General features: G+C 40.5%; 1 protein-coding gene across 1 annotated transcript in view; it reads left to right on the top strand.

The window, feature by feature from the left end:
• Positions 1-255: 255 nt before the first annotated feature.
• CDADC1 (cytidine and dCMP deaminase domain containing 1) overlaps positions 256-27,324 on the top strand; it is a 403,840-nt gene continuing 376,771 nt past the window's right edge. Inside the window, exons 1-2 of the mRNA XM_069205373.1 lie at positions 256-475; positions 7,341-7,450. Of these exons, the coding sequence (XP_069061474.1) occupies positions 361-475; positions 7,341-7,450 (225 nt within the window). The 5' untranslated portion in view covers positions 256-360. The remainder of the gene's footprint in view (positions 476-7,340; positions 7,451-27,324) is intronic.

The raw sequence follows: 27,324 nt of genomic DNA, 5'->3' as shown, positions 1-27,324 counted from the left end.
TTAAATAAAACTGTAGGGACGCCGGGACAAATCCACAAAAAAACGGTACTTTCCGGTGAACTCCGGGAACGTCTGGTCACCCTAAACTACTAGCAAACTAGTCACCCCTTCCTTTCAGTCACGATGGAGCAGTCCAATCTTCCTATATCCGCTCACACGTAGCTCTCTGCAAGACACACAGCCTGCCGGCGCTGCCCCCGGTGCTCTGGCGCCTGCACTGGACGCCGAGGTAACCCTCCGCCGCCCTGTGTCGTCAGCGGCGGGCGCCCACCCCTCGGCGCGCGCAATAGACGCGCTGCAGCCTTTGGTTACTGCACCTGCAGGTGAGGGCAGTACCCCGTGGACGGAGCGGGAAGTGGGATGAGTCAGTGCCGACCATTCAAGGCTAATACAGAGAGAGCCCTGATGCACAGACCACGGCGTGATGGTGCGGCGCCCGCTTGCCACAGCAGCACCCAGACTGACAGCATGCCAGGCGAGTGACTGGCCGTGAAAACTCCTTGTGTCCTCCACTGTCTGGTTTTTCGTGAATTTGTGTGTGAACATCTAAATGTGGTTCTTCAATGTATTCGCACGCACAGTGGAGAGTAAAGGTCGGGCCCTCTTTTCAAAGTCAGTGGCTCTTCGTATAGTGTTGATCGCTTAGGGGTTTCGGGCTGGCTTTTAACTCTCACAAAAGCAGCGTTAATGCAAGAGTTCCTTTATTTGCCTAGCTCAAGGCACCAAACGCCCGCCTGACATGGAATGTTTCGAAATGACCCTCGTTTAACACATTCCAGATATCCGAAGTAAACGTGTGACTGATGTGAATAATTTATTCAGTCATTCTTGAAATGTATAGTTTTACGTTTACAAACACAAACCCCGAATTGTGCATAATAAACATAAAAATGCAGAGGTCTATGATCTGCCAACTTCTGACCTAGGTCGCCGTATAAAGGGTATGCATTGTGTAAGGACTAGATAATCCTGTTGCTGCCAGTTGCAGTTTGTGGGCCAGGTAGAAACGAGGGTGTGGTAGGAACATTCCTCCAAGCATAGGCGTGCTCAAATCGACTCTTTATGACTTATGGACTGGACTAGTGATTGCCAGGTAGCAGGTATCCACGTATTACCTGCCTAGGTGAACCTTGACCCAGCTAAGCGTGTCTTAGGTAAATTACAAGTAACCATACTGCAGGAGTCTTTACGTTGTAACAGTTCACACTTGCCCTTGAGTCGGGCGACATCTACGAGTCTTACACTTGGAAAGACGTATAAAAGAAAACCCAAGTGCTTGAGATTTCTGATAGAAGTCTTAACATTCGTTTAATGCACAAATTGCCAGCAAGCATTCAAAATAAGGAAAGCAATTGTCTAATAAATGGACTGGAGCTCTGTCCTTGGTCACTTGGAGCGTGTCTTGCAAAAATCTATACATTTTGATGTTATCATTGTACACTTTTCCTCAATGCAATTGAATGGAAACGTGATTGTGATAAATTGAAACCTATTGATAGGCCCTAATGAGAAGGTGCTAGGCTCATATAATTGGAAGACTGTGCGAAAGCCTTGATGGAAATGATAAAAGCATATCCAGCAAGAGCTGACTCTGCGGCTTTCTAAACCCTTGCTTCGACTTGTCGACTCGGAACGAGGCATGGTTTACTAGAATGATTTAGCCAAGCTGGGCGGTATACAACATATAACAACAAAACGAGAACTCATTTAAATTGCGTGTAAGCGTGCAGTAAAATCAAGCCTTTTTAGGTCTTCAAGAAGGCACAAAAACATAATGGCAATTTTTAAATAAATGGCAGCAATACACATTGTCGCAGAAGGGCATTTTCATAGCATATGTAAGCATTAAGGCACGTATGCAAGGGAATTCACTTTCTTAGAGTCATGTTTCAAATAACCCTCACTGTGCAACGAGCCAAACCTTAGTTTGCTATTTTTTAGGTTGCTTAGTTTAAGCATGTTTGTCTCCGTTTCTATGTAGTTTATCCAGCCATGTTATTTAATGTTGATCAAGTAGGGCTTCCCATTCTGGTATTCTCCTGTTGTGCACATTGGACTTTACAACCTAGAGGTTAAGGGAAGTTAGGGCATTTTAATAGTTTCACAACCTTACTCTAGGTAGGGAAGATTCTAGAAAGCCAATAATCTCACATTCATAGGTGCTAAAGTTCAAAATACAATTTTTTTGTTTGTTTTGAAGACCATAAAGAATAGAAATGATGTGCCTGATATGAATAAAATAGTACATAATACATATAGACCAATTGAGTGTCACAGTAAAAAGCAGTAACCTATTTGACGCACATATTTCAGTTAACACACATTTTAAAAAATACAGCAAACTCAATTTTTTAGTTAAGTAATTCTGCATCAGTGATTTAGTAGTCCCATATAAAACCGTAGCAGAAACACATGAGATAACATTGTTAGCTTATGTTATTCCTCATTTACCTGCACAAGTCTGTAAATAAAGAGGTACAATTAATGGTATTGTAAGGGCAGGATTACTTATTGCAAATCTTCATTACTGTGAAGATGCCTCCACCTCCCCACTACTTACTCTTTGAACTCTCCAAAAAGCATCACGTCTTCGGTTCAGAGGCAGACAATTTTTCAGGTCCTTGCTTGAGAGGAGGGTCAGGGTCGGACCGCAGTGCTCCTTAAGCTCTTTTAATAGGTCACCAAGCTGTGGTCGCCAGAAGATTTCGGAACGAAGAACCTGTTTTTTCATAAATGGGGCAGAGCAACTTCTTTGAGCAAAATTGTTTTGAAATACTTTTGATTTTGTAGTAAAATATATTAGTTTGTTGTATTAGATTCAATTTTAAACTTAAAACTGCAGTTGTAAAATGTGTATGTTTCAATTACTCTTAACTTCAAAAAGCAACTGAATGTAAAAATCAGGATTTCTTAAAAACGCTTGGTTCTTTTTATCAAACAGTAGCTATACATTTACTATCAACAATTGGAACACTGATTTATAATTGTTTTGTGTAACCACACATATGTTTATCTGCCAAGCAAATCATAGTAGTGATTGCGCATACACTGCTTTGGATGAAGATGACTCGTCTCGTCATCCATGGCTCGTGGAGTGAGCTTCGCCAGCCCACAGATGACACATGACCAAACCCTCCTAGTTTATCAGCACCGACTGTGAGAACTCGGAGATTATCAACCTCATCAGCCTCAAGAACACTGACGTCCGTTTTTAGATGGCCGAGAATTCATCACCATGGATCAGGAGAACTGCAAGTCTGTAATAAACACGCATTGGCAAAGCTAATTGGTCCCAACTATAAAATTAGTGCCGAGCTATTGTGCTAAGCATGTTTGATTTCTGCATTGCCAAAAATTGAAAAAATGGCTGCTGGTGCTTTACAATCCTTGTGCATGCATGAGTGACCAACTTGGAATGGTAATCCTCGTAAAGAAAAGGCTTTCCAAGACAGCTACCTGTGCATGCATGGTGACTGGTCAGTAGCTATTTTGTCATTTTTAAGAAGTTTAATTTACCATTCTAAGATGACCATGGTCCTGATTTGAACAATACATTTTAAAACGTATGCATGGGAGTGCAAAAAGAAAGACACAAGTGGCCAGAGGGCAGTGTGCAGTTGCTGACCCACGTTCAAACATTTTTTACAATTAAAAAAATCTGCAAAAGGAGGGACCAGAGTGGAACAGACAAACGGGGGTGGGAGGAGAGAAGTATCAACAGAGACTGTGCTTGTCAAAGATGTGATGGGGGAGAAGAGCAAATAAATATTTGTGGTCCAATGAAGTGATAAAACACAAATAAAATGGTTCCATGATGTCAGTAGTGGAAGAATAGAAGTCACCAAGAAACTTGGTAAAGAAGCTATGATGTAGGGGTAGGACAACACAAGAAAAAATGAAATCCATTGGATAAGCAGCAGGGAATTGAGCACAGCAACAAATCCAACGAATCATAAGCATGGGGCTGACCCAAAGCCCACTTTGTTGTATTGTATGCAATAGGTCTTCAACAAAAGACAGGTGAGATCTGAAAATAAAGGTACAAAATTTCACTTTGCGTTTATAATGCCAACTAGACTACATTTGGATTATAAAATGGTCATGACTTTAACCTTTTTTTAAAATAAACACATTTATTGTTTTAGTATAAAACACAGATGACAGTACAGTCAAATCAACTGTGTCACAGATGTCGCCCTTTTTCACGTACGTAAAATGATCAGTCATCCAGACCGAGGCCATTATATTTCTCACTATTTGCCCCACGACTTTCCCATGCTTCTGTGGCCAAACCCTGGCTGCGTAAGTGGACTGTTCTTGGTGAGCACACCAGTCCATCCCTACTTGCCATACATTCACTGCGGGAGAGTTCTTGGAATTCCATTTTCAGACAGTGTCCTGTTTGGCGATCAACATAGCTACCTCAGTAAATGTGTGCTCCAGTCCCTGTCCCCCCAAATCCTCCAGTAGGCAGAGAAGGATGACTCTAGGGGAGAGTCCTACGGACCGGTCCAGGATGACTTTAACCTTTTTATGACATCAGTGGGGTTTGCCATGGTTGGAAAATAGAAGCCAACATTCCAGTGTTCCACTCCTGGCAGCTGGAGTGTAAGAACTGCTGTTTTGAACAATGTTACACATATACTAATGGATCTGTAATTTTAAATTGCTTTTAATACGGATATCGCTAGCATTCAAACTTGAGTGAAGTTTGAAGTCCATACAGTTTTCTAAAAAAAACGTTTTAGATTTTTTTTCTATAATCATAATAAATATGACACGTCCATTTCTTTCTTAGTTATGAGTACCTTCATATATATCTTACACGTAAACATTTTACTGTGGAGACCACTCATATTTAATTTTTTCCATGTATTTCTTCATTTTAACAGTTTTGAGATTATCATGCTGTGCAACAATATTAGATACCTTTAGCCCATATTTGTTTTCGAGTGCAGATGTGATTTACTGGTTTGAACAGGAGCTGTTGCTTGTATAGTAGCAGGTGCCCTGTGGTGCAAGTAATGCCAAACTGTATGTTAGGGTGGGGGTGAATCTTATTGGATGCTAACGTAAACGTCCAGATAATAACTAGTTTTATGCCCTTGCAAGGCAATTTATTATCCTTGTTGCTCATTCCGACTTAGTAGGTGGTGTTCTGAAGGCTGTTCTTTATTGGCTTAATTCATGCGTTTGCAACATCCACATTGCACCTAGGTGTGTATGTAACTTTTAGGAGGACATCACCCATTTTCTGGCTCATGGGATTTTAGGCTTTGGCCTCATACATGGAGTTTTATTGCAGAGTAAATCTGCCTCTACGGTGGAGTTTGCATGTGATCATACGTGCTTCAACAGGCAGGTTCCGTGGCTATCCAGAATGGACGCTTCTGTAAAGGTGGTGAACGTTCAAAAACGTTTTAGGAGTTTACTAATTTCTTGGTAGGTATTTTCTGCACCTTAAATATTTTCATAGATTTACTCCTGCCTAAGGGTCCGAGTTTCTTTTGAATGGCAATTGGAAGGGGCCACGCTCAAAACATATGGTGTTGTAGGGAAATGGGTTTTCTACAGGGGGACACGTTTTCTACTTGGATAAACAAAGAAAAATAAAGGTTCAAACTGCAAATGCATTTCAGTTTTAATTTCCATTATGCCCTATTGCATTTCATGCACGGAAATTATTGCACACATAAGCACTCTCAGCAAACTGCAGGTGTCAGAGATCGCCAGGTATACTCCAGCAGTTTTTTTTTTTTTTTTTTTTTTTTAAGAGTACATTTCAGATTTTTTTATTAGAGGCTTTAATGAATCGAGCCTTGTATTTACGCATATGTGCCTTACTTCTCTTAGTTCTTCACTAGAACACCAGCTCTGATTTTTCTTCCTGCTTAAATTTAATTTCAGTTTTTCACTTTTAGAGGAGCCCACATCATCCGTTTTATTTGAAGGAGAAAGATAGTTCTACAACTTTCAATGTTCTTATAATTGGCAGGAGTGATACAAAACTGTTGGCGGTGGACCTAGTATATCCCCCCCAGGCTAAGTTTGTCTTGGCATTCGCATAGCACAAACCTAGCAGGCAAGTAAAGGAATATTGTACAAAAATATGGCCTGTCAGGTGATTCACGACTGTGTACGACTAGTGGGGTTTTTACATAGTTCATTTACATTCCGCAAGATTTGTGTCCTAGGGAGATTGCGCATTGGTTAGGCTCACAAGATTTTTCTCCTAAGGGAGATTGTGATTTTTCCTGATTTACAATTTTTTTGTCATATGAAGAAGCACTAGAGCACATCACCTCAATATAACTGTGTTAGAAGGCCGTACAGTGAGATCTTGGGGGCCCAGGATTCCTGAGGAAGCTGCAGGTGCATCATTCAGTAGAACTAGCAAAACAAGTGCTCTGATTTACTAATTTGCTCTTTATACGTTGCGTTGCGTGATTTCTTATTAATGACATGACATTTATGCTTATATGCTATCCACTTAAATTCTCTACTTCGTCATGTGCCTAATTTACCCATTCTTCTTTTTGTAACCCTCTTCCACTTCTTGTTTCCATTGTTTATTTTTTCTCGTTCTTTCTATCTTTACTTCGCCCTTATGTCAATTCACCTTCTGTGCCCACTTCCTACATTTGACCCCCCCCTTATCTCCTGTACTTTCTCAGTTACCCTGTTCCTTCCCTCTCTTCTGTGTGGGGATACTCACGCTGCCTCGCTGCCTCGCAATCATGTGTTAACCTTTGTAGTAACAACAACAAGTGATGGACGGAATGCTGAACATTGTCAAACACTCACCCCCAGTCACAGATCTGGGTTTAATCCATCGTTCTTTTGCTCACCATGCCACCCCAGTTTGGACCCAGCCATATGCAAATCAGTCTTGACCCTGTTCCTCATGGGAACAGTCCAGACCGAACTGCCAAGCCAGGTCCTCACTGGACCAGAAACAAGCATCCTGGGACCGGTTTCGGGGTTTCACCCCTCATCAGCCAGGCTAGCTTGAATCCAGTGGCATGGGAAGCACGGGACCCACGTCTGGGCATACCCTCCCTTGTTTTTGCTTAACCTTTGTAGTGCCATAACTCATTTTTACCCATCATTGTTTTCAACTACTATCACAATTTCCCTTTTATTATTGCGCCCCTTTTTTTTCTTATACCTTATATGCGTCATTTCTCTCTCGTTTATTTATTTCTTGCCCCATTCACAAGGCCTTTTCAGACTTTACTGCTTTTCCCTGTGGCGTTTGTAAAGGTATAATGTGGTTGTTTTTCCTTACATTTCTGCAGCACCAAACACAGTCCGTTAATTGGTATTTTTTACCTTTACAGGGCAAACACCAAGACTTTCGAAAGTGAACCTTTACACTTTACTGAGTCTGTGGATGGAACTTTTCCCATCTAATGTCGATGAAAAGAAAAAGAATACATCTCCAGTTGCGGTAGGTAATTTTTCACCTTAATTTATGGAATTGCTTTATTTCATTTTTTTCATCCTAATGATGTATTTGTGTCGTGCTTAAGTCCTCATTCCTGCTGTGAGAGCGGTTTGAGGTAGCTATGTGGCAAGTAGGGGCTACTACTGGCCGCAACCATGTAGTTTAAGGTTGTTTGCTTCTGATATCCCGGGCTTCGTCATACTATGGCTCTGCAAACTGCGCCACGTACAACTCCTTCCACACTTGACTCTCATTGTTAGTGATGGCTAACAGTCATTGACGTCTCAGCATAGCGTAAGGGTGCTCGAGCTCAACAATAAATCTGCAATCCGATAAGCGAATGTCCTGCTTAGTGCTTTTCTTTTCAAGGAAGAAGTACTGTTACATGTTAAAACATAATACTTAATTTACTATCAGAAAAGAACTTTATGTCAGTGGGCGCTCTCGAGGTCGGTGGTGTTCCACTCCTTCCCCTTACTGTCCCCCCCCCCCCCTCACCCCCCCCCCCATCATTCTCTCTCGGTTCTCGGTATTCCTCTGTTTCTCAATGGCACCAACAGAAGTAGTGCGGATATAGTTCAGGTGCACGTAGAATCACCCTTAAATAGGGTGTGCGCACAGTCTGAACAAGTCTCTTATTACTCGCTGGTGAAATTGGTTCTCTCTGGAGACTTTCGCTGCCTGGGCACTCGGGCACACCTGGTCTGCTTTGCGATGCGCCGGCTGGCAGTTCTTAAAGTCTCCTGCCTCCGGCATAAGGCCCACGTTTGGTAATGCTCCCACTCCAGGGCCATGCACAGGCCGATCATTAGTTTGCTAGATGCAGCCATGCAAGGTCAAACACAGTACACAATCACAGCCCGACTAGGTCTTGGCTATTGTAGTCATTGAGCCACGGTTTCCGGCAAGAACCAGCGCAGAGAGTCTGCTGGCCAGTGCAGGAGAGGAAAACCAAAAGCAGCCCTTGCAAAAATGTCAAACACGCCCTGCTCCCTTTGTCTCTTCGTGGTAACCGTCTGTCTCCATCCTTCTATTCTATCTCTCTTGCTCCACTCCCCCTCCAATCGCTTTATCTTTGCTTTCCTCTTCCTTCTCGCACTCTCTCTTTTGAAATCTCGCCGTGCCTCCTGCAGTTAACCCCTAGGGAGTTGGGGAGAGGGACAGAGGTGCCAGGGATGGCACATGACTTTCAAAACCAGCCTCCAAGGACCCAATCCATTGAAGAAATGCCTGGTGGAATAAAAGGTCTGTCCAGTTCTGCTGTAGGTTCAGTGAGGATTGGGTCAGCAGTCCTCACGTCTGGGCACTATTAGACACTGGGTACACACTGCACATCACTCGTCTTTGGACAGAGTGTTCTCGTGCAGGGTTAGTAGGTTCATACCTTCCCTAAGCCAGCAGACAAGCGTGTAGGTGCTTCAGGACAGATATGCACCTCCTCCAGCAAGAACTTCAGAAGCTTAAGTGATGTCCTATCACCTTTGGGAGGCTGGCTGATAACAGCCGAGTCGCACAGCAGTTCTGTGAGTGCTCTGTTGAACAATTCCTTCCTTTGCCAAAGATGTCTTGGAACTGGAATAGCAAGTGGTGTAGTGGGGTCCACTTCTATTCACAACTGGCAAGTAGGAGGAGTGCATCCACTGTCTGAAAGTGGTTTAGGACTGCTCTCTTTTTAAGCTGTTCTCAAGATGCAGCCTTTGTGTAGAGTATTGCTCTTCAAAGCAGGGCAGTCACCAACCTTGATCCCCCCTAACAGAAGCTGCGAGGTTTCTTCACCAGGCTAATATCAGCCCAACTGAAAGAGTAATCCGGGAAAGACAAAAGGCCAGTCCTTACCTTGCACAATAGATTCTGCAGACTTTCTCCTCACCCCTACTATGCACCAAATGGCATTGTTTAGGAAGATGTCAGCAGCTTTTTCCTAAGCAAAAGGCCTGCTTGAATACGTAAGGCAGTACTGGCCCAACTCACCTCACTTCATTATCTAGTTCTCCTTCCTCCAGCTCCAGACATGTCTGGAGCAACTGCATTGCTCCAGGCATGTGAGCAGTACACTTCCATTGTCTAGGAACACAGTGCTCACATTCATCACATGCAAAAGCAGACCAGTGGTAACCAAAATGGATCCCACTGGGATCCATTACTCTCTCTCTCTCTCTTTTGTAATTTCGTAAGGCATCTTATGTAATAAGACCTGAATATTCCTCCAGTAGTGATGAGCTTGGTCAGTTGAAATAGTCTATGATCGTTTGTGATTTAGTTGGACGTGAAAGACCAGTCTGGCACAAAAGCCTGTATTGCTGTACCACCAACGTTTCTTGCAGGACCAAGTGTCCCTTGTACAGTCTGCAGCCAGGCTTCTTGTCACCTCAAAGGTTGTCAGTGTTTGTGTTTAGTAAATGAGTTGCTGGCTATCTTTTGAACAATTATTATTTTAAAAGGACATATTTGGAGTGGTATTTACTGGACTCTTCACTTTTCCCCATCATGATAATACTTCCTCAAGGATTATAGGCCTGTGTTAGCGGACAAATGAGGCATTGACTGTGGTTGTAAATGTTGGTGCAGCAGATTTCTTGAGACTGCTTGATAGAGATGGGTCACCAGGCAACATAGTAGTTCATGTAATGGATGGTCTGAGCAGTTTCCCATGTTTTGCTGGGCTTCACTATGACTGACTTGTTGGTGAGTTTGACGTGATTCATGGGCTTGGTGTTGGTTGCTTTAGGGCTGACGTGTTTTAATCATTTCTGTTATTTGTGTATTTTTGGATACTTGATCTGATTGTCCGTATTTCCATTAGAAGATGGCTGTGAATTTTCAAGCACTATCCTGCTTGTGACAGGACTTTGTTCATGGGGTTTGAGTTCCAAACCATTACTGGTGTGTTTTAAGACCCATTCTGTTTTTCATTTAAAAGATATTGGGGATTAGACTGCTATTATTAGCATGTTGTGGTTGAAGTGTGGTTTCTGTTGAAAGTAGCTAAGTCAGATTCCGTCCATTCTTTTCCCTCTTCATGTTTCTGTAATTCCTTGTCATCGCTGATGAGGTCATGGACTATGTCTGAATTATGTGCAGAATTTGTTTTCTGACTCTTTATTGTTTTCTAAAAGGCATACATAACAGTAAACAAATGTTTCACTAATTTAAAGGTTTAAAAATTCAAAGTGCACAATTCAGGTATGTTGCACAGTTAAAATCCCATATGGAATTAAGCATACATGCATTTTGAGAGAAACTTCAATCTGAGGATGCGTAAAGTAAGGATTCAGATGTTAATGACAAACAGTGCTAAGCTGTGTGGAGGGGCGGACTATTGGCTAACGTTCTTGCAATGACTCCCATACTTACAGATGTTTTTGAGGACATCCCCTTGCTTTAATAGGAGCATGCATGTATACCTACTACAAACCTGACTGTCTCTTTGGGTCAGCACTATGTCAAATTCACTAGACCCTTGAGGTATCTGTTAACTTCTACACACTGAGTATGTGAAGCAGGGACATCTCTGGAGAAGGCGAATGTACCACCCAAATATCCTCAAGGAGGAAGCAAATTCCCTGCAGCAAAAGGCATGAATGATGAGTAATGCCATATGGTGGGAAACAATGTACCTTATTCTGCACTATACCCAATGCTTAACAGAGAGGCTCCATTACCCATTCGCCACATTGTATAGTATGAGTAATAGACATTGTAGGGATATTTAAATTGAATGATGGGATAAAGGGATGAGATGGCCACCTCTCTGGGAGAAATAAGGGCACCTCATCCATAGCTTCATATAGTTTATGAAAGGCATTTGGTGCATTATTAACCAGCAATTAGATGCACCCCCCCCTTCCGGGGGACCATATCAATTTGCTACGATATTACCTGGACGGACCGTTGCTGTTGGTTTAGAGTAGAGAACAATGATCCATTGTAGCAGGTCTCTACCAAAACCAATACGTGGGTGGACTGCTAGAAGTATTTCCAACTAACCATGTCAAATGCTTTCTTCAAATTGATCGCTGTGTCTACTGGATGCAGAAGAATGAACTGCAGTTAATGAAAAATAATCTTCTATTCATAGAGGCGCTATTCTTAGGGACAAATCCATTCTGGTCAGGTTGAGCCAGCATCAGCAGACTGGAAACGAGCCTTCCATCCAGTATTTCTCATGTTTTTATAGTCTAGGTTCAACATGGACAATGTAGTGGTTACTAGGAGAATCTATAGATGGGGTTTCAGTGGGGTTAAAGAAAGGACTCCATCAGAGCTTCCCTGGGTGTTGCTAGGCATCCTAAGTCCGGAGCTGTTTTGTACATCCTTGCTACTGTGGCACCTGTTGGTCAGCAAGGGGCACCAAGAACCCAACAGAAGCTTCACTTGCTCTAATACTTGAGGGAAACGGGGTGTGTTCTGCCCATGTATAGAATGTATAATATCAAATCGATCATTGACAAACTGAAAAGTGTATATTCTGAAGTGGAACAGAGATCCACAGACTTGTTGCATAGAGATCTGTCTCAGGTGTGGCTGTAAAGCACTAGAAAGCCGAGATGGTAGATAATCCATACCTCTTTGTCTCAGTGGTGGGCACGATAGATGTCAGCCTGTGTCAACATAAGTCAACTCCTACACCTGCCTTCTTGTCTTTACAACTGGTGCGAACATGAAGATAACAGTGCACATAATTTAACCCATGTGTCTCAACTGGAACCATCAAGGAAATGCTGAATTGACTCTCGTGTTTTTCTCGTATTGTGTTCACAAAAGTGAAGTAATGGTGACAGACTTAGTTCTGAACCTGCTGTGGAACCACGAGCGTCGGTGGGATTTACTACTGCGCTAATCTGGCAGGGATGTCGCACACTGTTTTTGTCTGTTGAGTCATTTTAAGAATGATGAATGTTTTTAAAGAATTCCTTGATTTGGCCAGACTGGCATAGAATGATACTCTTTTTTTTTTTTTTGACCTTAGTCCTGATGAAGCCGAGGTGTTATTTGTTTCATGGGGTCACGACATCTACTTCTTTTCTGTTTTTGGCTTTTATGTGATCTGATGAAATTCAAGAGCCCAGCGATTATGTTCTATAATGCTCTTTGTAAACTTGATGTTTACAGCTAACACTTACTGTTCTCTTGTTTAAGTTGCCTTATCCTCATTTTTTCCATATTCACAACACCGGAACACTATTGTAGCACCACTTGACTTTAACTTCTATCTATTGGGTTTTATTTGGTTAATACATCAAAGAAACAGGCATTGGCAGGGTCAAATTTTAGGCACTTTACATATAATGTAGCAGAATATGTGTAACTTTGTAGGCTACATTGTGATAGCCTTCTTGTTTTGGATCTTTTTGCCTAATTGTCTTGTGGACTCTGTCTGGTTAAATTAGATTATTATGCGCATTGCTGAAATGATATGGTTTTTGCAAAGCTTATTTTCGGCGTGGAGGGGGTGAAGTATTTTTCATTTAATGATTTGTTAATGATGTTAGGCTATTAATGTCTCTGCCAATCACAGCATAGGACAAAAGGGATGCCAAAATAATTTCACATTTTGTCAGGTGATTATGTGGTGTGTCCAACAGTTTTTTCCATTGTTTGGGCCGACCATAATTTGGGCCACTATATGCATGTGGGGATGGAAGTGTTCTGGAAGTTTCCAGAATAGCACTAGAGACGGTTTACATGCGAGTAATGTGTCATCAGTTTCCCACTGAGGGGGTGAAGTGAGACAGTACTCTTGTAAGCCCACATTTTTCAATATTGTGGCTAATGGGTCTAAATCTAGTGGTTGTACACTGACTGTTTATTGTTTTGGTTACTCTTATCCAAAAATAATGAATTTTAGGGCATGTCCAACAGATACGGTACATTGTGCCCTTCACCCAGCCGTTCGTCCAGTACATGAGGTGGCAAAGCATGAATCCTTGCTTGACTGAAGTATCATCTCATGATGACTTTTCTTTAAATTGGGTGCATATGGATGTTTTTGAAGCCATTTCCCCAAATGATAGTCCATTCACCTAGAAGGATTTCTATGTCTTTTTCTGCTTCTCATTGTATTATGTATACGTTCTGGGTGAGTGTACACAAGCTGTTCAGTCTGGTTCAGATAATAGTAATACTTACGTTTGTTGCTTCACTGAAGAGCTTTTCGGTGGTTGTTTATTCCCTGCCTCCTTTTTCTTTACGGTTTCCTGATTTGACCCAGAGATGAATTAAACTGAAGGTATACGTTGGTGCTAGATTGAAGGATTGTACATAGCCTTAGCATGATTTGTGCCTAATGCTGAAAAATTATTTTAAGATAGATGAGGTGTTCTGAGTCCATGTGTGAAACCCTGGGTCTGTCAGACCAGGAGGGATTTTTGTATTAAAACTATTGGTGTCATTGTGGTAGGAATGATGAGATATTCCCATTCCATGTGATTTTATCATATTGGTCTAACAGGTCCGAAATGTTTTCGAGGCGGCCTCCTTCGTTGGTGGGACTATTGCATGGTGTCAACCACACATTGGTAGTATGTTCAAACATGATCGCTTGCTTTGGCATAAAACTCATTTTGACAGAAGCGGTGTGACCCACCAACAATATCTTCACAGCCCCATCAGTATAAATCTTTGAATAACGTATGAAGTGTGTGGAGTACATTGCATTCATACAGCTATTTGAAGCATGTAGGAAGGAAGGCTCCCCAATATTTTATTGATATTTTATTTTTTTATTTTTTTAGAGCATTGAAAACACATCTTCTAGAGGTTTATTGTTACATTCTTGTGGATCTCCTATGTTTATGCCTATTTAATTTATTGATTAGGAACAGAAGTGATTGTATCCTGTCAAATGCTTTGTTGGCATTAAGTGTGAGTGCGTGACCTTACAATATAAAAACAATCTTTAAACGCCCAGATAAAAATCACAATTACTAATAGATTGAAAGCATATTTGATGTATCACCATGAATACAATCGTCTCTTCAGCCAAACCAAACTCACCCAATGTTCACTTACATCTGAAAAAAGCATGTATTTTGCACTCAACATGACCATTTCTTCAGAGCACTCTTTTTTTTTTTTATTGTATGGATTCCTTTACATAAATCTTCACCATCACCTATCTCAGGATGTTGTTTTAACTCATAATCCAAATTTGCTGATCATAAATATAAAAGAAAAATGTACCTACAGCAGCTGCCTTGTAGACCTATTTTTTATCATTAACGTTTCAGGCGTAAGGCTACCTTAGTATAATTGTGTTCTTACTCACAGCGATTCAGAGATGCTTCCCACAAACAGCCAAGAGATCACTTTTTCTAACAAAAGTAAGGCATGGTCATATCAAGAGGGGCTGACCCACATTTCTCAGTGTTTTTGCTACCAGCGATATGTTAAAGAAGCTGTCATTTTGATGAAATACCAGGAAACACGTGATGGCAGTTTTCTGATATAAGTGAGCATTGGATGTGATTGGTGTAGTTGAAGAGAAGATTGTATTTATAGTAATACTTCAAATATGCTTTCAAAGTAATAGTGTTTTTTTTAATTTTTTAATTTTGTATTGATTTAAAATAGTTTTCAAATTATTGGGATGTCTTTGTGATAGTTACATAATATTGTTCTACTATAAAGAACAAACTAGAGTTGTAGTACACCCGCTCCCTAAATTACAGAATCTTTTGCAGGCTGTATTTGTGAAACTTCAAATATTTAAAAAGATGGTGTGAGTTAACTGTCTAGATGGATTAAAGTATCTGCAGGTTGGCTTATTCAAACTTTTATAATTTGTTTCTTTTATCTTTGAAAAACACCTGACATAGAGGATATAGATTTTTTTCTCAAGAATTCTGAAACCCTACCTGGTTGCTATTAGCAGCTCATCTACTATATTTTGGTATGTTTAGTTGAATGTTGCTGTAAAACTATCTGGGCAGGGGGCTTTGTTGTTTTGTATATTGGCTATGTTTGTTTTTACTTCTTCCTCTGAAGGTTCTTTCTAGTTGTAGGATGTCCTTTCTTCTATTGGTGGAACCTACAGTTCTCTAAACAGCTTGTTATTGGTGTTTCAGGGATTTATTGTCATGACTATAGGTCAGTATATTAGATGTGGAAAACCTGTAGTGTTTCCTCTGTGGGTTTTGAAAGTGCATTGTCCCTAGAGTGAATATGATTTTGACACTATTGTTTTCTAATTTTTAAATGCTGTTAGCTTATCTGCTTTGTTGCCATATTCATAGTACTTTTGATGCAAAAATAACATTGTGAGGGTCGTTTCTGTAGTGAGTACTTGTTTCAGTTTTCCCGAGTTTTTTGAAGTGCCCTGTAAACTTTTTTTAACTTATTTTAAATTTCCTCTATTTTAATTTCGTGATCCAGATTTACCATTATTTTTCAAATTAGTCATATCAAGGTGGCCAATCTCAAAATTAACTCAACCCGGATGACTGCTTTTGTGATGTTGCTGGTTATAACACAATATCCTTCATTGTTAGCATGTTTTTCTATCATTTCTTGTATGGAGGCTTTAATAGCTGGATCTCTTAAGGTCGTCTGGTCTAATTGTCTTTGGGCCTTGGGAGAGTCAACATGACAGCTTTCTCCAATTTTAATGTGACGGGTGCATGATGTGAAATCACTTATGTGCTTATTTGTACCTCAGCAACTAAGGGTAGCAAATTGGATTTAGTTATAGGAGTTGAGTGTGGAAAATGATTTATGAACTGCTAAAAAATGTGTAATTTTTTTTTTTTTTTGCACTGAGTCTGCACTAGATGTATATTTCCATATGCCAGTTAGCTCTCAATAGTTTTTGTAAAGAATATGGATGATGGCTGGGCCTGTTATTTATGGATCAGTCTAATTTGGGATTGGGTGTTGTGTTGAACATGCAGTCCTTGACTATGTTCTCTTGCAAACTTCCAAACTGGTTGGAAAAGTGTAGCAAAAAACATCTTTTTATTCTCATTTGGGACGTATATGGAAAAATATGGTCAGAGGGTCTTAGCCCCCCTCTTTCTCGTATGCCTAGAATTATGTAATTGTTATCTTTGTGATCCTCTGGTCTAAACGGGAAATCCCTTTGTATTAAGGTGACAACTTATTTATTCTTATTGGTAGTGCATGCATGGACTTGCATAGAGAACCAATATGATCCTATAAATCATTTGTTAATTGTGTTTCTTGTATGAAAACTGTCATATTCTGTAGTGTGCAACCATTTGAAGAACACATTTTTTCATTGAAGTGTGAGACCCTGTGTGTTTAGAGTCATCATTGCAATCTGTGTCATTTCTTGATAAATGAGAGAAGGCATTTCTCATTGTTATAATCAGTGGCCCTGTTCATATCATTGTGAGTTGTTTCACTTCTTACTGTGATACTGCTGTGGCCTTGGAAACATAGTTGGACTGGTAGGGTTGGTATTCCCCAGTAGTGTGCCAACTTTGTGGTGGTGTGCTTGTTCTTTTTACCAGTTATTGACATTGACATTGTTATAACTGCATGCTTTATGAGGGAAAGTAATTGTACTAAATATCATGGGGTTGTCAAACCAATAATTGGGATTAACAATGATTTTAGTCAGCGAGTGACATATAGTGTAGTCACAGATGGTCAGCATTTGAGTGTGGAGCAGCTCTAATTCTTGCAAGATCCCCAGACATGGATTGACTAAACATTTTACAACAATTCTAAAATAAATGCACAAATTGAGTGCATATTCTAGTGATTAAGAATTGTAGTGCAGCAATGTATTCTAGTTGGGGTAAACATGTAGTGAATACGTTGCCTACCTATTTCAGTAGGATTTATATTAAGCATTAGTCAAAAAGTATATGTCAACGTCTTAAATGCCATTATACTTCTTCAGATGAGCTGCCAAGAGAGTCATAATGCTGTCTCCACCATTGCCTGGGTGTTCACACTCACTGTTGGACTGTTGTTTTTATATTCTGGTTCCAATGAATCCTGTTGTGAGGAATGTTTGCTCATTTGGAGTTCATTGTCAACTAAACTTATTCTGATAATTGTTTGGCTTCTGCGACTGTGCTACTTAAGATTTACCCAGACAGAATAGCAGTTTAAATGGAAATCCCAATCTGTAATGGTATTATTTTCAGACATCACATATGAGGGAATCTTTTTTCTAGTTCACTGCCATTGTGGATTCTTCTTGAAATAGTCTGATTGTGCTGTCTCTGAAGGTGATCTCTGGCCATGTGTGCTTGGAAGTACCTCCTTTTTCCTTCTTGAATAAGTACACTCATGGTATATATAGATCTAGATTACTTTTATTTAATTGACAGGCAGAGTATTTCATGTGTGTGCAAACAAGGATCATTCTATGGTGATCAGGCTTACCGAGTGCATGGCAAAAGACTTGATGTATCTGTCCTTCTAGGCTGGTATTAGCCATCTCCTTGTTCACGCCTCTGATTCGGGGGGAAGGGGTGTTGCTACATTTTCTGTTCTTAGCTTTGGCAATCTTATCCAGTACAACTTTTTGCTGTCGCTCAAGTCTCTCCACTAATTCATCCTGGTAATGTGATTGCTCCTCTTGATTTGATTCCTCAAGCCTTAGTTCTGGCTTCTGCAGGGAATTAACAAAGACTTTCAGTGACTTGGTCAAGTCTATGCATAGCACATTACAGAAATGTCCTTCTTAAACTCCTTGTGTATTAGTTGGATACCCCCTTTCATGGATAGAGTTTATAGATCTCTGTGGTTGCTGCTGGGCTCAGGGGGTTCTTTTGCAATGTTTTCTTTTCTTGGCTTTTGTGCTTGAAACAAGGTATTTCATGTTTTACCATTTTAGGGCCTTTGATTTTGCTGATATCTTTTTTTGCTGGTGCTTTCTTTTGGTACTCTACAGCAGTTCACGTGGAGTCATGGTCATTGATCTTGTTCCAGTGGGTATTGCAGGTTATTTAGTATCTCTTATGGAAGGATAATGCTTCAGTACCTTACTTCTGTCAGGATCTGAGGTGTTTGCAGGGCCTGTGGCTGAACCCCCACACATGCACATGTGCTGCTAATTCATGCTTTGAGAATTGTTTACTTGCAGTTTAATGTTTATTTGCCTAATAAAATGCTCTGGATCCTCTTTTATTAGAAGTAACAATAGGCTTTTGTACCCTGCTAGTCTCTGTGGCCTATTAACTTTGTGACACCCTTCCTGTCACCTCACTACTCTTTGTGAGGGAACTAGGACCTAATGTCTCTCTGGTGCCCTCTGATTCGATATCATCTTTCGCTTTTGTTGATTATTCGACATGACCTGGGTGCCCCACATTACCCATTTCACTGTCAGCATACTATTTCCAGTGTCTGGTGTGCTCAATTCATTCCAGTGATGTTGCTTCTTGCCAAGGCATTACACTACCCCAACAATGCACACTAAGCTATGTATTTCCCTCTACTTAAGTTCCTATGCATGTACAGCATTCACCAGTAATTAATTCAGATGTTTTTGCCTTGTGCGCATAGCTAATGATTTTGTTCATCATATTTTTTTGATCGGCTGGTTCCAGCTCTTCATACTAGTCCCCAGTGTCCCCAGCAGCACTCTCCTCTTTATTGTGAAGATTTTATCTCTCTACCGAGGAGATAGAAGCTGCACTCCTCCTTACCGTTCCAGGGATGGAAGGCCCAGGCTTGTCCTGGAGGCAGCCTCTCCACTCTTGTCATCTTCTTTGCGTAAGCACCCAGGTCAGGAGCCTTATGTTTGTTCCACCTAAAGCTGTCTTGTAGTGATCTGTGCACCCCATTAGGGGGGAGTCTATGGTCCCTTATGCAGCTTTCTCTGCTGCTGCTCCTTAATCTGCTGGGCCTAGTTCTGATTCTATCAAGATGGTTGTCATTCTGACTGTAGTTTGCTTCAACACCAGTGATGGATAATACTCTACGGGGCCATCTGTGACACAGTCGTGGCCATCTTGGACTTTTTTTTTTTTTTTTGTTATGATAGTGGCAAGGCAGTCTCTCTGGTATTTTTGTGGCATGCTCCAGATATTTCTCTCTAGGATTGTTATTGCTGGCTCAGTGGAGAACAGTCTTGCTGGGTCTTCATGTGGCCACACTCCCTTGATTTTGTTTGAGTATTGCTATGTAAATGTCTGTTGACTTGTACTTAGCTATTCTTAGGGGTCATTTATCATTTTGCATTATTGCTCGTCTTTGATCATGTTCTCGGTTATTCAATTCAAGTCGATCCAAAGAAACCATTATATTTCTATAGCTATTTTCTCCTAGGTTCTGTTCCTAGGAATACCAGAATGTTCCTTGTTAATTTTCTAAAATTAATTTTATTCAGGTCGCCTAAAATCAGAGCACCGTGTATGTAAAGCAGATGTGCATTCATGGATGTGTGACCCAAGGTCTTTCAACCATTTTAAGGAATTTTCTTTGAATGTCCTTAAGTTAGGTATATGTGGGGGTTAGAATGTCTCCAGGTTTCCCAGAGGTGTTGGTTGAAAAGTAATCTTAAGAAGGTGCAAGTCTAAGTGTAAATGTTGGGTGTTCCTGGTCTTGGTTTCTTCAATTAGATTTTATAATTATGTAAGAAAAGATAGACAGTGCATCAGACAAACACATTTTTCTTGATGGTAGCCTTGTTACATGTAAACATTATTGTTACAAATTCAAGATACTTTGTTACATCGCTACTCCATCAGAAAGAGTATATTGCATTTACTCGAACAATTGAGCAAACATAGCTGTAACTTGGGTCTTTGGGGTCAGACTAATAGTGATAATTTACATTTCACCCAATACCACTGTCCCATTTCATGGGAACTCTAAAATTAGGTCCATGATATGTTGTTTGTGTGGCATTGTGGTCCTTGGCAGTCACCCTAGGTCATCTGTTGGAAGCCCTATATCCCACATGTTTTATCCCCCATCCCGCGTTTCACCTGTAAGACTGACGCAACTGTCTCCCATGCCAGTATGAAGTCAGGTTTTTTTTTATCCTCTTCTTGGTTTCCATGTAAAACAGTATACTCTCACTGTCACATTCAGTCCTGTTTAACACCTCCAGTCGCAGTCTGCCGTTTTGCCAGTACTAGTGCTAGGTCAGATAATCTTCTGGAGACTGTTTTTGGGGAGCAGGAATCAGCTCAGTAGACAAGCATTAGGCTTGCAGTATATCAGTTTTTATGTGGCTTTGTAGACTAACGGCATAGTCCTAAACAGTATGGTGGTCATTACGAGACCGTCAGACTTGCGGTGGCGGTTGGACTGCTGCAAATGCTGCGGTCCGAGCGCCACATTATGACCACGGTGGTCGTACTGCGGTCCGACCGCCAGGATTCAGGGATCCTGGCAGTTGCAGCTGTTCTAATCCGCCAGGGCAGCGCTGCCCTGGGGATTACAACCTCGTTCTTCACCAGCGATTTAATGGCTGTAGCACCATCATGAAAAGGCTGGCAGAGAGTGGGTGCACGGCCCCCAGGGGGGCCGTGCACTACTCAGGCACTTTGCATGGGCAGTGCAGGGGTCCCCCTGGCCAGCACCCTTGCAATGCTCACTGTCTGCTTTGCAGACAGTGAACATTGCGAGAATGCTGGTGCACCCTCCAGGCTATAGCATTGCCGCCGGCTCGATTATGAGCTGGAGACAATGCTGTAGAGTGTTTCCCACTAGGCCGGCGGGTGGAAACTCAGGTTTTCGCCCGCCAACCTAGCGGGAAACTCGTAATGGGTGTGACTGGGAGATAGCCAGTGTGGCGGCAACCTCCCCGTCGGAAGTTCAGCGGACAGCCTAAACAATCAGCCTAACTCATAATCAGGCCCTATGTCTTCTGAACTCTAGCAATTCCAGGCCATGTGACGGAAGTTGCATTCTTTCTCCCAACATCTTAGGCATTGTGCTAATCCTTGGTAGTAGAAACTGTTAACCCTCTTTTTAGGTTGAGCCTAGACAGCGCTTGTGCTGTTTCTTAGTGACCTGTTGTTTTACAGCCCACGCTCTGGTTTTCATTTGTTTTTGTCAGTGCTGTTTAAATTTCCTCGCTTGTAAGTGGTTAATGTTCCTGTTTGTTCTACTTTTTGACATTTGTTTACTCCCATGGAGCATGGCAGAAGTATTTGTACCTGTCCACTTACTTTTTTTTTTTTTTCTGGTGCATGGACTTTTTTTTACATTTGTCAGTACACTTCATAGAAGTGTTTGTGTTTTCTTTCACTGGCTCAGCGCGTCGCTCGGCTTACGTTTGCAGTGCTTTATTTGTTTTTTTTTGGGTGCTTTTTTGTTTTTTGTTTGTTTTAACTGTTGCCAAAAGGATTAGTATAATTTTCTTAACCATATTTTTTGGACAATTTAAATGAAGATTTCTTATAACTGCTTTGGTTTGGTTTTAGTGCCTTAGTGTTGTGTCAGTTTGATGGATGCTGCGCTGTATTTTTCAGCAGTAGTTTTGTGAGGTGTTTTTACTGACAAACTATGGAAACATAATGCTATTAATTGTTGTTTATTTATTATGGTACTTGTTCCAAACAGCTTTAGTGTGGCCTCCAGGTTACGGAAGCAGCACCTTATCTTTTAGTAATGATGTTTTTGATTACCTCGTTTCTTTGTAGGCCGATGCATTCATCTATTTATATTTATTAGCCAAAATTAATAATTTTTTAGTTTTTTTGTTTGCAGCCTTTTTTACAGTGTAATTTGGTAGGTATGCAATTCTGTTTATGCATTGGCTGATTCATTTTTTCCCGTTTAAGGTTGGTATTTGTTGGGCGGATTCTTTTTTGAAAAAGGAAATGCCACGTTTTGATACTTTGGTTATTTTGTTTTGGAAGGAAATTCATTTTTTTTTATTGTTCTATTATCATGAATTAACATGAGGACTTTCTAGAGTTGTTTTTTGCGCTTCACGGTTGTCCTGCTTTATCTTTTACTATTGAGCTACTCCGGTGTTTTTACTGTACGTAGAATTACTATATTTCTAATATACAAATTATTTAATGAATTTGATTAAATACTTTTTATAAGTATTTAATTTTTGTTTTCCTGCATTACCCTCGCACTTGGTTTATGGATGTGGCGGTTTATCTTTAGCTACTGCTGTTCTTCTGAGAGGTGTTTTTAATGTAGGCAGTAGAATTATTATATTTTGATTAGTTGTAATGTATTTTAATGTTTGAATGAGCACTTCAGACATGTTTTCTGCCTTTGTTTTATAGCATTTGTGTAACATCTGGGTTATAGCTGCAGTGCCATATTTTTTACTATTGATATATTTTTGGGTGATCATTCAATTGGAGACAATACATTTTTTTTAAGTAACCAAATGTAAGTATTGTTTTTTTTTTTAACGTGCTATTTTTGGGTTTTATTAGGCATTTCATTTTTAAATCATTTTTTGAAACTAACATTTATTTTTAAAATAAGGAAACATAATGAATTGTTAAATGTTTGCTTGGAAGGTAGTAGTTATTATTTTAATGTGTACTTCCTATAAGTGTTCATGTTTTTTTTCCAGTCCCTGTTACAGTTGCCATGCTTTTTGTTTTAGTTTTGCAGACATTTTGGGAGATATTTTTTCAAAAGAAGACAGAAGGATTAACCTATTTTTCTTTACATTTGAGTATGGTTATGGTTGTGGGAAATAGCGTTGTTTGCTGGTTAATTGCCCTATAGGTTCCACTATTTTATACTGTACTTATTATATTTATTGAAAAGTTTTTTTTATTGCTTCAAAAGGGAGTGTGTAAAGACCTAGCTTTGAGTTTTTCTACTTCTGAACTTAATAATATCTATATCTACTTTTTATACACTTAGTTTTATTTCCTTCAAATGGATAATCTTTGGAAGAAGCAGATGGTGTAACTTTATTGGTACTGCCATGGACTTGGATTCCGTGGGAGCAGGAATGGGGCTTGGTGGGTGGTTTAACATCCTGTTGTTTAAGGTATTTTATTTGATTGCTTTCTGTTTGAAACCAACAAGAATGTAACTTGTAACACTGACAAGAATCTCCACATATGCTAATGGATTCGTTGGTATAGTCTAGTGGGCCCCTTTGATAACCAAGCCAGCAAGTAGTCTACTTTGCTATGTTGTATGTTTTCCATTTGGGCGTTGGTTTTGAGTAAAGAAAAAATGTGAGCCTTCCCCAATTTTTTTGTAAAGTGGAAAGGTTTTGTAAAGGCTAAAAGGCACATTATAGTGCTTACAAATTATAACAAACTGATGTTTGCAACACTTTTCACTTTAAATACATTGGGGCTTTTATATCCAATCTTTAGAAATCGTTTTTGGGTTATTAGTAGTTTTGTATTATTTTTTTACATTTGACTTATTAATATAGTGATAACGGACTGTGTGCAGGTGAACTTTTAAGTGTATACATAGGAATTATCCAATGAAAGCTAGATCAACCTTTATGCAATAAAGAATTTTTGTTGTTCACTATGACGCCTCGTCCATGGCCGCAACGCTTTATGTTTGAGCATTGTGTTTTTTTTAAAAACAGTATCTTTTTGTTAGATTTACAGTTGTTTGTTTCCATGGATTAGTGTGGTGCATATTTCAGGGCTGCAGCAATTCTTTTTTTTTTTTTTAACATCTAAATTCTCTCCTGCCTGTACATATGTCAGACTTGGTCCGGCGTACGCACACAAGCATTTTGAAATTTTAAAAATCACTGTTTTGTTTCTTTGCTTGTTTAATATTGTGACACTTTTTTGTTGCTTATGCAGCACAGATATGGAGAACACACATATCTTAGTGACTTGCATTTTTTTATTATTTACTTTATGTTGCGATCTGTTGCCTGTCACTACTATCATTTCCATATGGCTATTGTCATATCTCTCATCTGCCTCACCAGGGCCGGAATGGGAAATCAAATGAGCTAGGCCATTAGAAACATCCATTCGTTATTAAGGACCCATAATAAATAACTAATAAAAAGTATCTTGGCAAATTGCTGTATGGGTATTTTGCAAGTTAAGGAAGGTTGCTGGTACTTATGTTTGCTCTTGCTAAAATGGTGTGAATAAGAGGGAAATGTAAGTTTAAAAAAATAACATTGGCACTAAAACTTTCCTATAAACGGTAAAAAGAGGGTTGACACGTTAAGCTGTGAGACCTGCACTGTACTGCCTTTAAATGATTCTACTGACTTAGGCGCAGGGCTGAGGCTTGGTGGGTGGTTTAATATAATGTTTTTATGGTACTTTACTTTCTTGCTTTGTGTTTTGAAACCTCACGAATGCAGCTTTAACACTGATAACAATATTTGCCTATGCTAATGTATTGCCTGATATAGTCAAGCAGGCCCTTTTGATAATCGACCTGGCAAGTAGTCTAGTTTCCTACGTCATATGGTTCACTATCCTGGTGCCGGTTACAGGTAAAAGGTGTGAGTTTTCTACAATCTTCTAAAGCGAAAAAGGATGTTTAAAGGCTAAAATGCACACTATTGTGGGTGTAAACAAGACCAAACAAATGTTTGCAACACTTGTCACTTTAAATGGACTGCGTTTTTGAAATCCAATCATGTTAAAGCTTTTTTGGTGTGAAGGTTGCCTTGTTTTTTTTTCTTTTTATTGTTCTACTTTTTATCAATATATCACTAACAGACTATGTGCAGGTTAACTTTTGAATATATAAATGGGAAATATGCAATTAAAAGCTAAATCAACATGTATGCAATAAAACATTTATGTTAACACTTTGTTAAAATGTAATAATTCTAGGGAACAACTTTTTCAAAAACCTATTAGTACATCACAATGTGTTTCTTATAACATATTACATTTACAGCACACCTCAAGCCAATCAAGCTTATATTTATTTACATATGAACACAGATATATATTACACGTTTACTTTTTTCCACTAATGCACAATAACAACAAAAAATGAAAAAAATAATAAACCTGCATTCACATTTAAAAGGTGAAACCTATTGGCTTTGCTAGTGCTTGTTTTTTTTAACTAACCAAATTTTATTAGTTTTTTTTTCAAACATCCGACAAAATGCAAACAGATAACATCCTCATACAGTTACAGTAATATTGCACAGTCAACATATTTAATGTCCTGTTTAGATCATATAGGACCAAATAGTGTGACCCCCCCCCCCCCCTATCCCGATTTCACCCTCCCTAGAGGGGTGGGGGTTGGGTCGGTGAGGGAGGTGGCCTGATGTTGGCACTTAGGGGCCAACCAAGGGGATCTCCTCTGGTAAGGACCACTAATGGGGAGGATTTATGGGTCCACCGAAGAATTGGTTTTGTTGACTGGGAGGTAATGTACATGTGTTGTGTAGCGATCTGATAGTCGAGCCGATTAGAGGGACAGTCTATTGGGAAGGGTGGGATAGGGGCGATAGTTCCTGAGGTGCGACCTCAGGCCTCCAAAGGGGCCACTAAAACCCTTGGGATGGGTGAGAATGACTGAGCAATGGGGTGCTAGCCCAGAGTGGGGGCAAAGGTGCGCGACCCCTTCCAGACTTCCGGAGTTGGCGACTGGGGGAGTGATTCCATTTCATAGTGATAGAATGTTTGGCCATGAGGAGAGCTAGGTCAAGGAAGCATGTCACTGCTTAGCGTTTGCAGGAGTGTTTAAAGATAACTAGGGCCCTCACCTCCTAAGGGTTCACCCCTGAGAAACCTATGATCCCCTTCTAGACGTGTGAGGATATGGTCTCAAAATCTGAGGGCAGTCCCAGAAAATGTACCTTAACTCCACCGCTGGGGCATTATAGCTCACTATGGGTAGAGATACGCCCTGTGCTAGACGAAGGCTTGACTTAATAAAAACAATTGTTTTTGAAGGTTTTCCTAGGGTATACTAGTGTTTGTCCCATTCCTTATCTTGAAGAAGCCTGTCAAATTATCATACATGCCAACATTTTAGAATAGGAAAGTGGGAGATTTTGAAAAGAAGATCGGAAGAATGTATTTTCTCTAATTACTTCTATAGAAGCAGAGGCAATTTTAGGCAGAAGTCAGCTTAAATACAGCCATTTTTTTGCATTAAGTTTTTGGCTTAAAAGAAATCGTGATTCTCCTGCCTGAATTAGATCTGTTGGCATGTATGAATCCTTTCTCCCCCACACTGCTCATTGGCTTCAAGGAAACTGGGGTAAACGGCCCTCTCTTTTTGTATGTCGGACATAGAAGAGGCAGTGGGCAGCTGGTTCCGCATCCTGGAGTGCCCAGATGTCTTGGAGGGTTCCACCATTGAGGCAAGCAGGAGAAATTGCCTCTCGTGCAGTCCATATTGTTCCATCAGGGCTGTGAAGGGGAAAAGATCTCCCAAAGTTTGTAAGCCTGCCTGTTCCTAAGGCTGTAGATCTGCTGCGGTGAGCAGGCCCGGTCTGGTCTGCAGATCTAGTAACCGAGAGACAGGAGTGCAAGGTGGTGAATTGCTGGAGATCTGTGAGACCCTTTGAGGTTTGGGCAGTTGTCTCTGGGGAGAGCTCCAGGGAGCTATAGCGTCAGTAATTCAGTTCAAGGAAGTAAGGGCTCAGTCGTCCCTGTGTCTTCCAAATACTGGTCTGCCAAGCAGTAAGATAGCCACTGTAGTTGTGCTTCCAGATAATAAGATTAAAAGTTGGAGCTCCAAGGCTCCCTTGTTCTGGTGGGAGCTGTAATCTAAGAAGGGCCACCCTCCACAATAGGTCTCCTAGGAGTGTATGCAGTTCTCGAAACAAGCAGTGTGGCAAAGCCAGGGGCAGATTTGCAAAGTCGTGTAAAAGGTGTGGGAGCATTACCATTTTAGAGACTGCTATGTGGCCCATCACCGACAAAGGGAGAGAGTACCAAAATACCACTAGCTTATGGAGATATATTACTCCCACTATCCGGTTGCCATCCAAGAGGTCCTGGGGGTGTTAAATGTAAATCCCCTTTAAGTGTAAATCCCCAAAT

This window comes from Pleurodeles waltl, chromosome 8 (assembly GCF_031143425.1).
Source record: "Pleurodeles waltl isolate 20211129_DDA chromosome 8, aPleWal1.hap1.20221129, whole genome shotgun sequence".
Lineage (NCBI taxonomy): Eukaryota > Metazoa > Chordata > Amphibia > Caudata > Salamandridae > Pleurodeles > Pleurodeles waltl.
The sequence above is the reverse complement of the archived record's forward strand: the minus strand, read 5'-3'. Positions and strand labels throughout refer to the sequence as shown.